Source organism: Drosophila guanche, unplaced genomic scaffold (genome assembly GCF_900245975.1).
Source record: "Drosophila guanche unplaced genomic scaffold, DGUA_6, whole genome shotgun sequence".
In the NCBI taxonomy this organism is placed as follows: Eukaryota; Metazoa; Arthropoda; class Insecta; order Diptera; family Drosophilidae; genus Drosophila; species Drosophila guanche.
Window position 1 is genome coordinate 93,324 of NW_022995760.1, and position 11,277 is coordinate 104,600.

General features: G+C 47.5%; 2 protein-coding genes across 2 annotated transcripts; one reads left to right on the forward strand and one right to left on the reverse strand.

Moving 5' to 3' along the window:
- Nucleotides 1–654: 654 nt before the first annotated feature.
- On the forward strand, nucleotides 655–2,272 carry LOC117590767 (tudor domain-containing protein 5-like). Its single transcript, XM_034283713.1, has 5 exons — nucleotides 655–669; nucleotides 741–867; nucleotides 931–1,013; nucleotides 1,085–1,606; nucleotides 1,683–2,272. Exons 2-5 carry the CDS (start codon nucleotides 760–762, stop codon nucleotides 2,266–2,268), a joined length of 1,299 nt encoding a protein of 432 aa, XP_034139604.1. The 5' UTR covers nucleotides 655–669; nucleotides 741–759; the 3' UTR covers nucleotides 2,269–2,272.
- Nucleotides 2,273–3,394: 1,122 nt separating this feature from the next.
- LOC117590783 (chromatin modification-related protein eaf-1) lies at nucleotides 3,395–6,938 on the reverse strand. Its single transcript, XM_034283732.1, has 3 exons — nucleotides 6,876–6,938; nucleotides 5,839–6,061; nucleotides 3,395–5,765 (listed from the first exon to the last, which is right to left on the reverse strand). Exons 1-3 carry the CDS (start codon nucleotides 6,936–6,938, stop codon nucleotides 3,475–3,477), a joined length of 2,577 nt encoding a protein of 858 aa, XP_034139623.1. The 3' UTR covers nucleotides 3,395–3,474.
- Nucleotides 6,939–11,277: the final 4,339 nt, after the last annotated feature.

Consider the following 11,277-nt stretch of genomic DNA (forward strand, 5'->3'; position numbering starts at 1 on the left):
TGCGCGATTGATTTCGATCTAGCTCGACATGAAGTTTCAGAGTAGAACAATTATTTCGAAGTCTAGTAAGTTATTAAGTAATAGAGTAAATGAAATAGATATAATTATTTTTTATCTTTTTTTGTGTTCAAAAACCATTGAATTAAATATAACAAATAAACTCTAACAATTAAACACAATGTTTAAGTATTCACTTTTCAGCATAATAATTATTGCTAATAATTATGTTTAGGTAAAAAACAAAAAACTCAAAAATAATGAAAATAAAACTCAAAGTTAAATAATTAAAGTATTAAGAGAAGCTGGAAAAAATGGATACATATCCTTACTAAAGGAGTCAAAATGAACAGCTAAAACCTGTTTTAAGGGCATTTTTTTAAATTTTTTTACTATTAATATTTTGTTTTTTTTTTTACATGAATGATTGGGTCCTGAATATACTCACATATGTCTCCATATTAGCTCCTGAAGCTGTGCTGTAGCTGTAACATAATGTTTTTTGGGTTCATAAGTGGCCGATCACTAACTCGTGACTTAATTCGCAAGTGCACCAGTCCCCTTGCCCAAAAGTCCATCAACGTGGCAACCCTGTCAATGCCGTTCAAAAAGCGCACATTTTTTGTTTGCCTTTTGCTTTTTGCTTTGTAAGTCCCAGATCCCAGATCCCAGGTAAAATACACAAATTTAAATCGCTTCGCTGATCCTGGTTTATTTATGTATTCATTTATTGCTATTTGCAGGCAATCGGACTTCATATCAATGATGGATGAGCCCAAAAATGAGGTAATGCTGGACCAGAAGCTGCGCCGCTTGCCCATGGGCAATGTGGCCGGCCGCGAGGAAAAATTGAAAATACTTATAACCAATGTATGTGCAAGTGTGTGTTGTTTCCGAGTGGCATATTTATGTTTATGTACCATCCTTTAACAGGTGTTCAGCCCACTTCAGTTTTGGTTCCAGTTCGTTGAAAGCAACAACAAATACAATCTGGAGGGACTGCACAGCAAGATGAGGTAAGTTGTCGTTGTGTATTCCCAGTCCTCGACAGCACCACCACATTAGATATATGTACCTCTATTCATAGTGAGTTCTATGCCTGGCACCAGGCCCCAATAATTCGTGGGACCCTACTACCTGGATCCATTTGTGCCGCCGCCTCAAAGTGGGTCGGCTGGCGGCGGGTGCGCATTCTTTCTGAGTCGCCGGACAATGCAACGCACGTTTCCGTCTTCTACTTGGACTATGGCTGTGAGGAGAATATCGCATGCAAAGATCTAAGATTCTTGCCAAAAATGTTCACCGATGTACCGGCCATGGCCGTTCGGGGCGCACTTTCGCGTGTCCATCCGCTGGAGTACATGTGGCCGGGCGAGGCATCGATGATGTTCCGTCAGAAGGTGATGTTCGGTGTGGCGTATGCCCAAGTAATTGAGGAGGATCTGCAGGAGGCCATTTACTATATGGAAGTTTACCGAACCAAGAAGCCTGGAGCTCTGTCAGTGAACAGTCTTATGATTCAGAACAAGCTGGCGGTTAATGGGGCAGAGTTACAGTTTTCAAACCACTGTGAGCGCCGCCTTTGCTACGTTCAGGAGCGTCTGCCCTCGTATGTATTCCCTTTGAGACTCATTTGAAATGGCTTTGTATCCCTCCCTTTCTCCCTCTCTCTGACTCTGCTGTAGCTTTGAAATGCTCGAGACTGGTGCGTTTCCCATGGATGCGGATCGGGAGTTTCAGAAACATTTTAGAGGAATCGTCTGCACAGCATCATTCGTCATGGAATTTAAGGTTCCCCATACCACGAACCCCTTTCTGCAGGACCTGACACAGGCGCTGCTTGATTGGATGATTGGCTTTAAGAAGAAGCAAATTGAGCAGATTACCCCCCAATGGGGCGTAATGGAGTTGGAGTACGAGTTGGAGAACGAGCTGGAGAGAGACCTGATAGAGTGGGACAACGATCAAGAGGAGGTGCAGACGGTCAAAAAGAACGAGGAACCAGAGCAGGCCAACGATCAAGAGGCGCTGCAGAAGGAACTGCAGGAGTTAAAGGAGCTTATGGAGCTGCATAAATTTACGGAGCAAGAGGAGCTGCAGGAGAAGTACCTGCAGGACATAAAAGAGAATCCAGAGCAGGCCAACGATCAAGAGACGCTGCAGATGGTCAAGAAGAAAGAGGAACCAGAGCAGCAGGCAAAGGAGTACGGGAAGATGTTTGAGGACATGTATAAGGAAATGTATAATGAGTTTTCTAAGGTGCACAAGTAGCCGGAGTAGGATCAATAGACAATTGTGGATTCCGTCATACAATTTATGCAGCAAAAATCCAATATAAATATAAACAAATAAATATAATTCTCTCAGCTATCTTTGGGTATCTAGAGCTTCTGTTCTGCCTCTTCACTATACCCGGTACTCGAAGAGTCAATAGGGAATGTTGTATTTGTGGGTAAAAGTGTCTGATACGTCTGTCCGTCTTGTTTGTCGGTTAGTTCTCAGAGACTATAGAAGAGCCACCCAATTTTCCTCCAGCCTGCTGTATGCTGTCACTGCTACAAGTACAAGAATGTACATCATTTAAATTTAAATCTGTGTGGTTTTTCTGCTTGCAGATACAAATACAAAAAGGGTTTTGGCTGATAATTCACAAAGAAATTATTCAAATAGTCACAAATGGTATGTCGCACAATCAAATAAATAAATATATTTCTTTAAGTTCTTCTGTTTAATCTTGTGCCTTTTGCTTTCTATTTATTAATAATTATAACAAAGAATTAGTTGATACAAAAAATGGGTGCTGGTGATGTACTGAGAAAGCTGCGCAAGGCTTGCCGCTAGCACAGACCATTCGGGTTCGTGGCTCGCCCGATGAAGAAAGATGACGGAAAATTAGATCTTTATTTATGGGAGTGCGCAATTCCCGGCAGAGAAGGTACCGACTGGCAGGGTGGTCTGTACAAATTGCGCATGCATTTCGCAGAAGAGTTCGTGCAAGTTCGTGGCACCGATTTTCCATCCAAGCGTCTTATCTTCTCCTCGTGGCTGTGCCATGCAACCATGTCCATTAAGCAAACTTGTCTCTTGACCATCCAGAAGCTGCTGGACGAACCGGACATCGAACACGCGGTCCAGGCAGAGGCCTCAGGTCTTTATTTTGGACACCGCTTGGCGTATGACAAGCTCCATCAGACACTCCTCCTTCCCATGGAGTTCGGAGAGCCAAACACTTCCCAGTCTCGCATTTAGTGTTCGTTTATTATTGGGTAATTGGCTTGCGCTTTTCTACGTTAGAATGCTGACAAGTCCCGGCTATCGGGGCTCCGGGTCCGGGCAGCTGGCCATAAAATAAATAATCATAAAATACTTAGAGTAACTAGCAAAAAAAAAAAACAACTGCACACTTTCAACAATCAACAAAATGTTGCATAAAATCAGCTATGAAGGGTTGGGGCGAAAGGGGGCTTGGGGGTAGAATTACTTCTTGGGTGGGGGCCTCAGGGCGAGGCTGGCCTCCAGATCGCCACCCGCACTGGCGGCGCCGCCCGTTCGCAGCTGCTTCTTGCCCGGATTCGAATGGAGGTTGCCACCGCTGCCGCCTCGCTTGCCACGCTTGCCACCACCACCGGATGGAACTGATGCGCCTCCTCCTCCACCGCCAGAGGAGCCCTTGTACGTGTGCTGGTAGCCGTAACCCTCGGGATTATTATTGAACCGGGGGCTGTAGCTGTCGTACTCCAGGCTGCTGTTGATCCCAACACCCTGACCCTGACCCTGACCTTGGACTTGCTGCCCTTTGTGCTGGCTCTTGACATGGCCATGGACATGGGCATGAGCGTGGGCGTGGGCGTGGCTCTGGCTGTGGCCGAGTGGGTGGCCGTGCGTGTGGACCAGGCGGAGCGGCTGCTCCGGCCAGGATTCGTGCTCATCCTCGTACTTGGAGGCGCCCAGCGGCTCCTTCTTCAGCAGATAGGGATAGGGATTGACTATGGGATAACCATCCTCCTGGGACTGCAATTGCAGTTGCAGCTGCAGCTGCAGCTTCGCCTGCTCTCGCTCCTCGCGCTCCGACTCTGGATCCGGCTCGGCAAAGTAGCCCGTGTAGCCCTTGTAGTCCGGATGAAGATCCCCGGCGGCTGCCTTCAGCTTGTGCCGGTACTCCTGGATGACCCGTTCCGCCTCCGGATCGTGTCGTCCCTTGTCGCCGCCCTTGAAAGGCAGCGAGTTGATGTCGTGATAGATGTCCGAGTTGAAGTACAGCTTGTGTGGCTTCCCATTGGTTGCCCGCGTGTGCTGGTGCTGGTGCTGGTGCTGCTGCTGCTGCTGGTGGTGATGCAGCAGCTCTTCTCCCGTCTCCCGATCACGCTCCCGCTCCCGCTCCCGTTCCCGCTCCCGTTCCCGCTCTGATCCAGCGACCACATGGGACAGATCAAACTCTTCGATGTTTTTGAGGGCAGCTCCATGATCAAAGTGCTCCGTGTTCTTCAGGGGCAGTGTGTAGGGCTTGGAGACCGTCTTCACGGTTGCCGTCTGCAGCGGGGCACGCGTCTTGATCTTGTAGATGAACTCGACATTCGGACTGAGCTCGTCCACGGGCAGATCGGGCGCTTGATAGGCGGTCTCCGTCTCCGACTGGAAGTGCTGCACTTGGGCGGGCTTTCCCTGTGCGTGGGATAGAGAGTGCAACTGGGATTGGGACTGAGACTGAGACTGAGACTGGGAGTGGAGATGCTGATGAGCCTTGCCCTGGTGCTGCTGTTGCTGCTGTTGCGGCTGATGATGATGGCCACTGGGATGATGGTGGTGATAGGACGACGACGATGAGGTCGATGAGGACTGATGCTGGCGACCCTGTCCCGGCGCTGCTGTGTACTTTGGTCTCACCGTGCTGCTGCTGTAACGCTTCTCATCGGACAGCGAGGATAACGCTGAGGCAGAGCCCATTGACGCGGAGGATGGAGATGCCGAGGACACAGACATCGAGGCAGAAGCCGGCTTGTAGTAGGTTTTAATCAGCGGCGGCGGCATCGACTGCTCCTGTGGTGTGCTTAGGATCTTGCCCTCCGCCTCCAGCTCCTTCATGTACTTAATTACCGATTTCTCGATCTGCTTCATGATCTCCGACTTGGGTATCTCCGTGGAGGCGGACACGCGCACCTTCTCCTCGGCCTCAGCCTCCAGATTGCGGTACAGCTGCGGCGCCGGATACGGCACATAATTGTAGTACTTTGTCCGATACTGCCGCTCGATCTCCCCCGATTGGGCTAGAGCTTGGGACTGGGACTGCGACTGGGACTGCGACTGGGACTGGGACTGTGTCGAGGGTTCGGCCTGTTCGTACAGATCATAGCTGCGTGTCACCGGCTCCTTCTCGTACACGGGTGCGGGCGCTTGCTGTGCCTGCTGCTGCGCCTGCAGCTCCTTCTGCATGTGCAACTCCAGGAGTTGTCGCTCCCGTTCCGCATCGCGTTGCGGCTGCTCGGAGGTGGCCTGCGGCTCCTTGGGCGCTGCCTGTGCTTGCGATTGTATCTGTGGCTGCTTGTAGGCCAACTTAATGGCGTTTGCCACATACTCGGCGGCACTCTGCGAATCCTCCAGCGTGATTGTGTCCTGTTGGTTAATCGAAGCTCCTGCTGTTGCTGCTGATGGAGCGGAACCCACCCGAATGGCACTACCGACTGAAGCTGAGGTCGTGCTCAGACTGCTGGGATACAAAGCCTCAGAGTCGGGTCGCACCAGATTCAGTTCCACCTGCCCGTAGGCATAATCTGTAATCGGGGACAGAAGGTACATGTGGTAGATGTTACAGATGTTTTCATAATTGAAATCGCTGCGACTCACCTTTGTTGTTCGCCTCTTTGGGTCTGCTGTGGTGCACCGTATGGCTGGAGCCGCGTCTGGTGTGGGTGCGTCCTGCGAGTGCCAGCTGGTCCGGCACAGAGTCTGATTGCTCCTCCAGCGTCTGAGCGCCAACTCCGCCAGAGCGTCGGCGACTGTGGCTGTGGCTGTGACTGCGGCCAGAGGTTCCTGCGGTCACGGACACAGCATCACACAGTGTTGACATCTACAAGAGGGTAGAGGTAGGCCCGAGGGGGCTTGGCTGATCAATTTCACGGCCAGTTGTCATCGAAATGCAAACGGAAAAGTGCTCCAATTTGTGTAAACCAAAACATACACATTTTGCAATTAATCTAATTAAATTGAGTATATTTAACCGATTTAACTTTCGCTTTTGCCGATCAGCGAGGGGTGGGAGGGAACACAACACACAGCACACAACACACAACAGGGTGATTGCAATTTCTAAATGATTGAGTTTGGCGCATGGGGAGCCACTCGTTAGTGCGCTTGTCCCAGGTTCAATGGCCCACAGATCGTTGGATCGTTTGAATGTTGAATGATGTTGAGCATGGTGAGGATAAAGCAATGTTGTGGCGGACACACACACACACACACACACACACACACACACATTGTGGCATGAAATGATTGCTGCACGCAATTGTTGATGGATGGGCACTTTTCGATGATGGAAAATGCACCAAAAATTCACAGCTAAAACATGCGATCTATTCTACAGGAGATTCTAAAGAGAAATGGAAATCTAGATGGAGTTTCAAATAGTTTTGAATACGATTTTCTTGTGCACTCATCAAATCAGACAAAGGCCAATTGCTGTCAATTTCTAGATTTATTTATGGGTTTATCCATTTGAGCAATTAATATCCTTCAGGCTAAGCTTTTGCATACTTCTTTTGCATCTCAAATGAACTATTTTGCACACTGTATTTAAGGAGGATTTCCTTTGGGATTTCTTCAGCACAAGAACAAAAAAAACGTGAAGAGCGAGCGCAGTCGTTGCCCTGAGGATTACTTACGAGTAGCAGCAGACAGAGGCAGCGCAGGCTGCGGCTGCGCACAAGTGGAGTGGCACGGCCCATTGTGGCGTTGGTGGAGCACTGCTGTTGAGGAGGACTAGTCCGTGGATGATGCTGACGCGCTCTGTTCGCGGACATGTGGTGCGAACGCGTTTAGGTTTGTGGTGCAAGTGTTTGCGGCACGCTGGCGCAGTGCGGCTTTTATAATGATGCGGACCGTTGCAGCGGAAAATTTATGCGAATGTTCAGGCCAAAGCAAACGAAAAACCACACACAGACACAGCGAGTGAGAGTGAGTGAGAGCGAGAGAGAGTAAAAGAGAGAGAGAGAGAGAGAAAAATGCGAAACAGAGATTCACTTTCGATGACAATTGAAATTGTAACGAGGCAATCGACGAAAAACGCACTTGGCGTATGCGTGATATGTACACCCATAATGACCCATCCCCGACACCCGATACCCGATCGACGATCCCCCAATCTGCGAGCGACTCTCATGGACTACTCTGCTCCTCCGCACAACGGCAAAAAACGATAGAACTGGTTTCTCAGGCCTCAACTTTGTGACTTTGATGGCCAATTAAGCCATAAGCCAAATAGACAGACAAGCCAAGAGACGACAACAGTTCAATGAAATGTTTGGGGCTCCAAATGGTACGTAATACCAGTAATTGACTTGTAAAATCCTCGCGAGCACCAGGCATTTATTGGACATCGATCTGGGAGTGGCCAATGGTCACCCAATCCACTTCCAGAGTCTGGATATCATGGCTGTGCCCTGTAGGATGGGTTCTCGGTATATTTGTTGGCTTGGTTTTCACCCCCCACCCCCCCTTAAGCCATTTCCGAGAGAGACTGTCTGCCACAAGAGAGGTGCCTCAACCGATGCTAACCGCATGAGCAGCAGCAGCTCCATGGGATGACTGGATGGATGGATGGATGGATGGGCAAATGTTTTGGCTTCATGGTCACTGATTCAGTGCATAATAATTAACAAGGAGTGAGAGAGAGAGAGATGCAGAGACTGGCTGCAAGATTTATGATGATTTTCGATCAAATGTTGCAGTTGCAAACCAAAAAAGAAAAAAGAAAAACAAAAGAGAAACAAACCCAAAAGGCAGGCGGCAACAATGTTGATGCCAATTTCCAGATTACGCGGCGGCTCAAGGCATACGGCCAGAAGGATCGAGCTGTGAGGGTGGTGCTGCCTATTGATTGCTTTTTCAGACTTTTGGCACACGATCTAAAATTTGCCATTAAATGCATTTCTTTTACGTGCCCCCCGCCCCACAGGGCGTATGATTTATATAGATTAATATTCTGGTGGTAGAGGCAGCGGCAGGCCACCAAACAAACACTGAACACACACTTGCCACACTTAACGCCAACGATAATGGCCCTAATAATCAAAAGCCAAACAAAGCGATGTGTGTGTGTATGTGTGTGTGTGTGTGTGTGTGCGTGCGTGTGTGTGAAGATCAACAACCTGGCCAACAACCGAATGCGAATGCGATTGCGATCCATGCCCCGTTATGTGGCCAAAAGCTGCAGCCACCACAAATCCAATGGCAAACAGCAGAGCCAGCAAAAACAGCAAAAAGTGTCAGACAGACGGACACACAGACGGACGGACAGACAACAGCAGCAAGCGGCATCGATAAGCGGACAGCAAACGATGACGTCGGCCACACGAACGAACAGTGGCGCCAGAAAGCCACAAACATAAATGTGAAAAGAGAGTTTTAGATAGTTACAAATTGCCATGATAGAACGGTGAATCTGTCGCATACATTTCTAGGAAAATTTAAACAAATTAAGACATGTCTGAAAATGTATAAAGAACGCTTAGAAAAGTTTATGCCAACTCTTTCCATTATCAATATTTAGACGCTTATGGAAGGAACCACTTCAATTACCTTCAAACATATCCTAAAAATAAGTTAAGATTTTCTATCCGCATTCGTGCCACTGTGGCGGCAGCTGCAACGCTTTGGATGAAATGTTTTGAAAATTGTTACGTTTTGTGGAGGAGACGAGACACCGGCTCGGCACTTTGGCACCATCTCTGGCGGGTCTTGAAACTTATTAATTTCTTGCAGTTGTTCGGTTGGTTTATGGGTCCATTGTTGCGGCAGGTCGTGCAGATCATAACGAGAGTTTTTCTTCATTATGGTTTTTGGGTTTTTTCTGGATCTGGGTGTCGAGCGGAAATGGCCATGATTCATTAGAAGGAAGCAGCAACGCCAGCACCAATTGAAAGTTTTGTTTCATCATTTAAATCAGTTTGAGTCCAGAGGTGAGTGACAGAGGTGGGGTCTTGGCAGTGTTCCCGGCCGCTGGCCGGTCATTCGTGACAGCAATGACAACCAGAAACTTTCGATTTCCTACATCCAGGGCGGGGCTCGGTCCCTGCTTGGGCACAGCTCCAAGAAGCTGTCCGGTGCGGGAAGCCACAGATCAGACATGAGTCCATCAGCTCATCAGTCGATGGGCAGGAAGACCGCAGAGTATGCAAATGGGGAATGCAAGTGGGAAAGAAGTCTCTCAACCAGACATTGCGGAAGTGGCATTGTATTTTGTGGCACTTCACTCTATGCATATCCATACCCATTCCCATACCCTTCTCCACTCACCACTTTTTAGGCCTCCTTCTCCTGGTTTCTTTTTTTTATTTAAGTGGAAAGTCGAAAGAGACGCTGCCGCATTTCAAAATTATAGAAATTGGCACAATTTACCATCCATTGCGGCAGCTGATTATGCTAATTGTTAGCGGCCATACCTGCTGCCACCGATGGGGATCTTTACGTAAACAGCGTTTAGGCCGCAATGCTGCAATGCTGCCTGATGTGGCAAGGAAGAAACGCCACCAATTGGCGGCAACTATGTGAAAGTCATTGAGCGTTGTGGAGTTATTTCTGGAACTGGAATTGCTAAACATTAGATCACTAGATCACTGGACGTTAAAGAGAGCGGAACAGACACTAACCAGGGAAGATTTACCATGGGATAGGGATCGGATGTTTCCATAGAAACATCTGCATTAGCGCTCAAGTAGCTCAAGTAGGTGATCAGCAGATTATCAGTAGATGATCAGAACCTTCAAGGAGTTCAGCAAAAGTAATCCTTGGCGATCCGGCTTCCCTTTCATAGAACACTCTCATATACAGCAAATAATCTACCATGAAATTCACTCATAAAGTGCCTGATGGATCGTCAAGTGATCCACCCCATTGATTATTCATCGTTGCATTTCCTATTGTATATTTTTGTATATTTTAACAAGGGAAAATGTACCATGGGATGGGGTCAGATGATTCCATAGAAACATCTGCATTAGCGCGCAAGTACGAGTACACCCGAATAGGCCGTCAAAGGTGATCAGCAGATGATCAGTAGATGATCAGTTGGTGTGTCTACATCTGACTGGAAGATCAGAACCTTCAAGTAGTTCAGCAAAAGTAATCCTTGGCGATCAGGCTTCCCTTTCATAGAACACTCTCATATACAGCAAATAATCTACCATGAAATTCACTCATAAAGTGCCTGATGGATCGTCAAGTGATCCACCCCATTGATTATTCATCGTTGCATTTCCTATTGTATATTTTTGTATATTTTAACAAGGGAAAATGTACCATGGGATGGGGTCAGATGATTCCATAGAAACATCTGCATTAGCGCGCAAGTACGAGTACACCCGAATAGGCCGTCAAAGGCGATCAGCAGATGATCAGCAGATGATTAGTAGATGTCTACATCTGACTGGAAGATCAGAACCTTCAAGTAGTTCAGCAAAAGTAATCCTTGGCGATCAGGCTTTCCTTTCATAGAACACTCTCATATACAGCAAATAATCTACCATGCAATTCACTCATAAAGTGCCTGATGGATCGTCAAGTGATCCACCCCATTGATTATTCATCGTTGCATTTCCTATTGTATATTTTTGTATATTTTAACAAGGGAAAATGTACCATGGGATGGGGTCAGATGATTCCATAGAAACATCTGCATTAGCGCGCAAGTACGAGTACACCCGAATAGGCCGTCAAAGGTGATCAGCAGATGATCAGTAGATGATCAGTTGGTGTGTCTACATCTGACTGGAAGATCAGAACCTTCAAGTAGTTCAGCAAAAGTAATCCTTGGCGATCAGGCTTCCCTTTCATAGAACACTCTCATATACAGCAAATAATCTACCATGAAATTCACTCATAAAGTGCCTGATGGATCGTCAAGTGATCCACCCCATTGATTATTCATCGTTGCATTTCCTATTGTATATTTTTCGCAGCGTGTTTTGTTTCAGTTGTTTTGCGTGTTTTTCGATTACGAATGCCAGCAAATATTCGTAATGTTTGGCATTTAGCACACCAGTTATTTCGATTTTCATTTCGCCAAAC

Coding starts and splice junctions, on each gene's coding strand:
- LOC117590767 (XM_034283713.1), top strand. CDS start 760: ATGATGGATGAGCCCAAAAATGAGGTAATGCTGGACCAGAAGCTGCGC. Junction 868..930: donor TGAAAATACTTATAACCAAT/GTATGTGCAAGT, acceptor ATCCTTTAACAG/GTGTTCAGCCCACTTCAGTT. Junction 1,014..1,084: donor GGACTGCACAGCAAGATGAG/GTAAGTTGTCGT, acceptor CTCTATTCATAG/TGAGTTCTATGCCTGGCACC.
- LOC117590783 (XM_034283732.1), bottom strand. CDS start 6,938: ATGGGCCGTGCCACTCCACTTGTGCGCAGCCGCAGCCTGCGCTGCCTC. Junction 6,062..6,875: donor GCCTCTGTCTGCTGCTACTC/GTAAGTAATCCT, acceptor ACCCTCTTGTAG/ATGTCAACACTGTGTGATGC. Junction 5,766..5,838: donor CAAAGAGGCGAACAACAAAG/GTGAGTCGCAGC, acceptor CCCCGATTACAG/ATTATGCCTACGGGCAGGTG.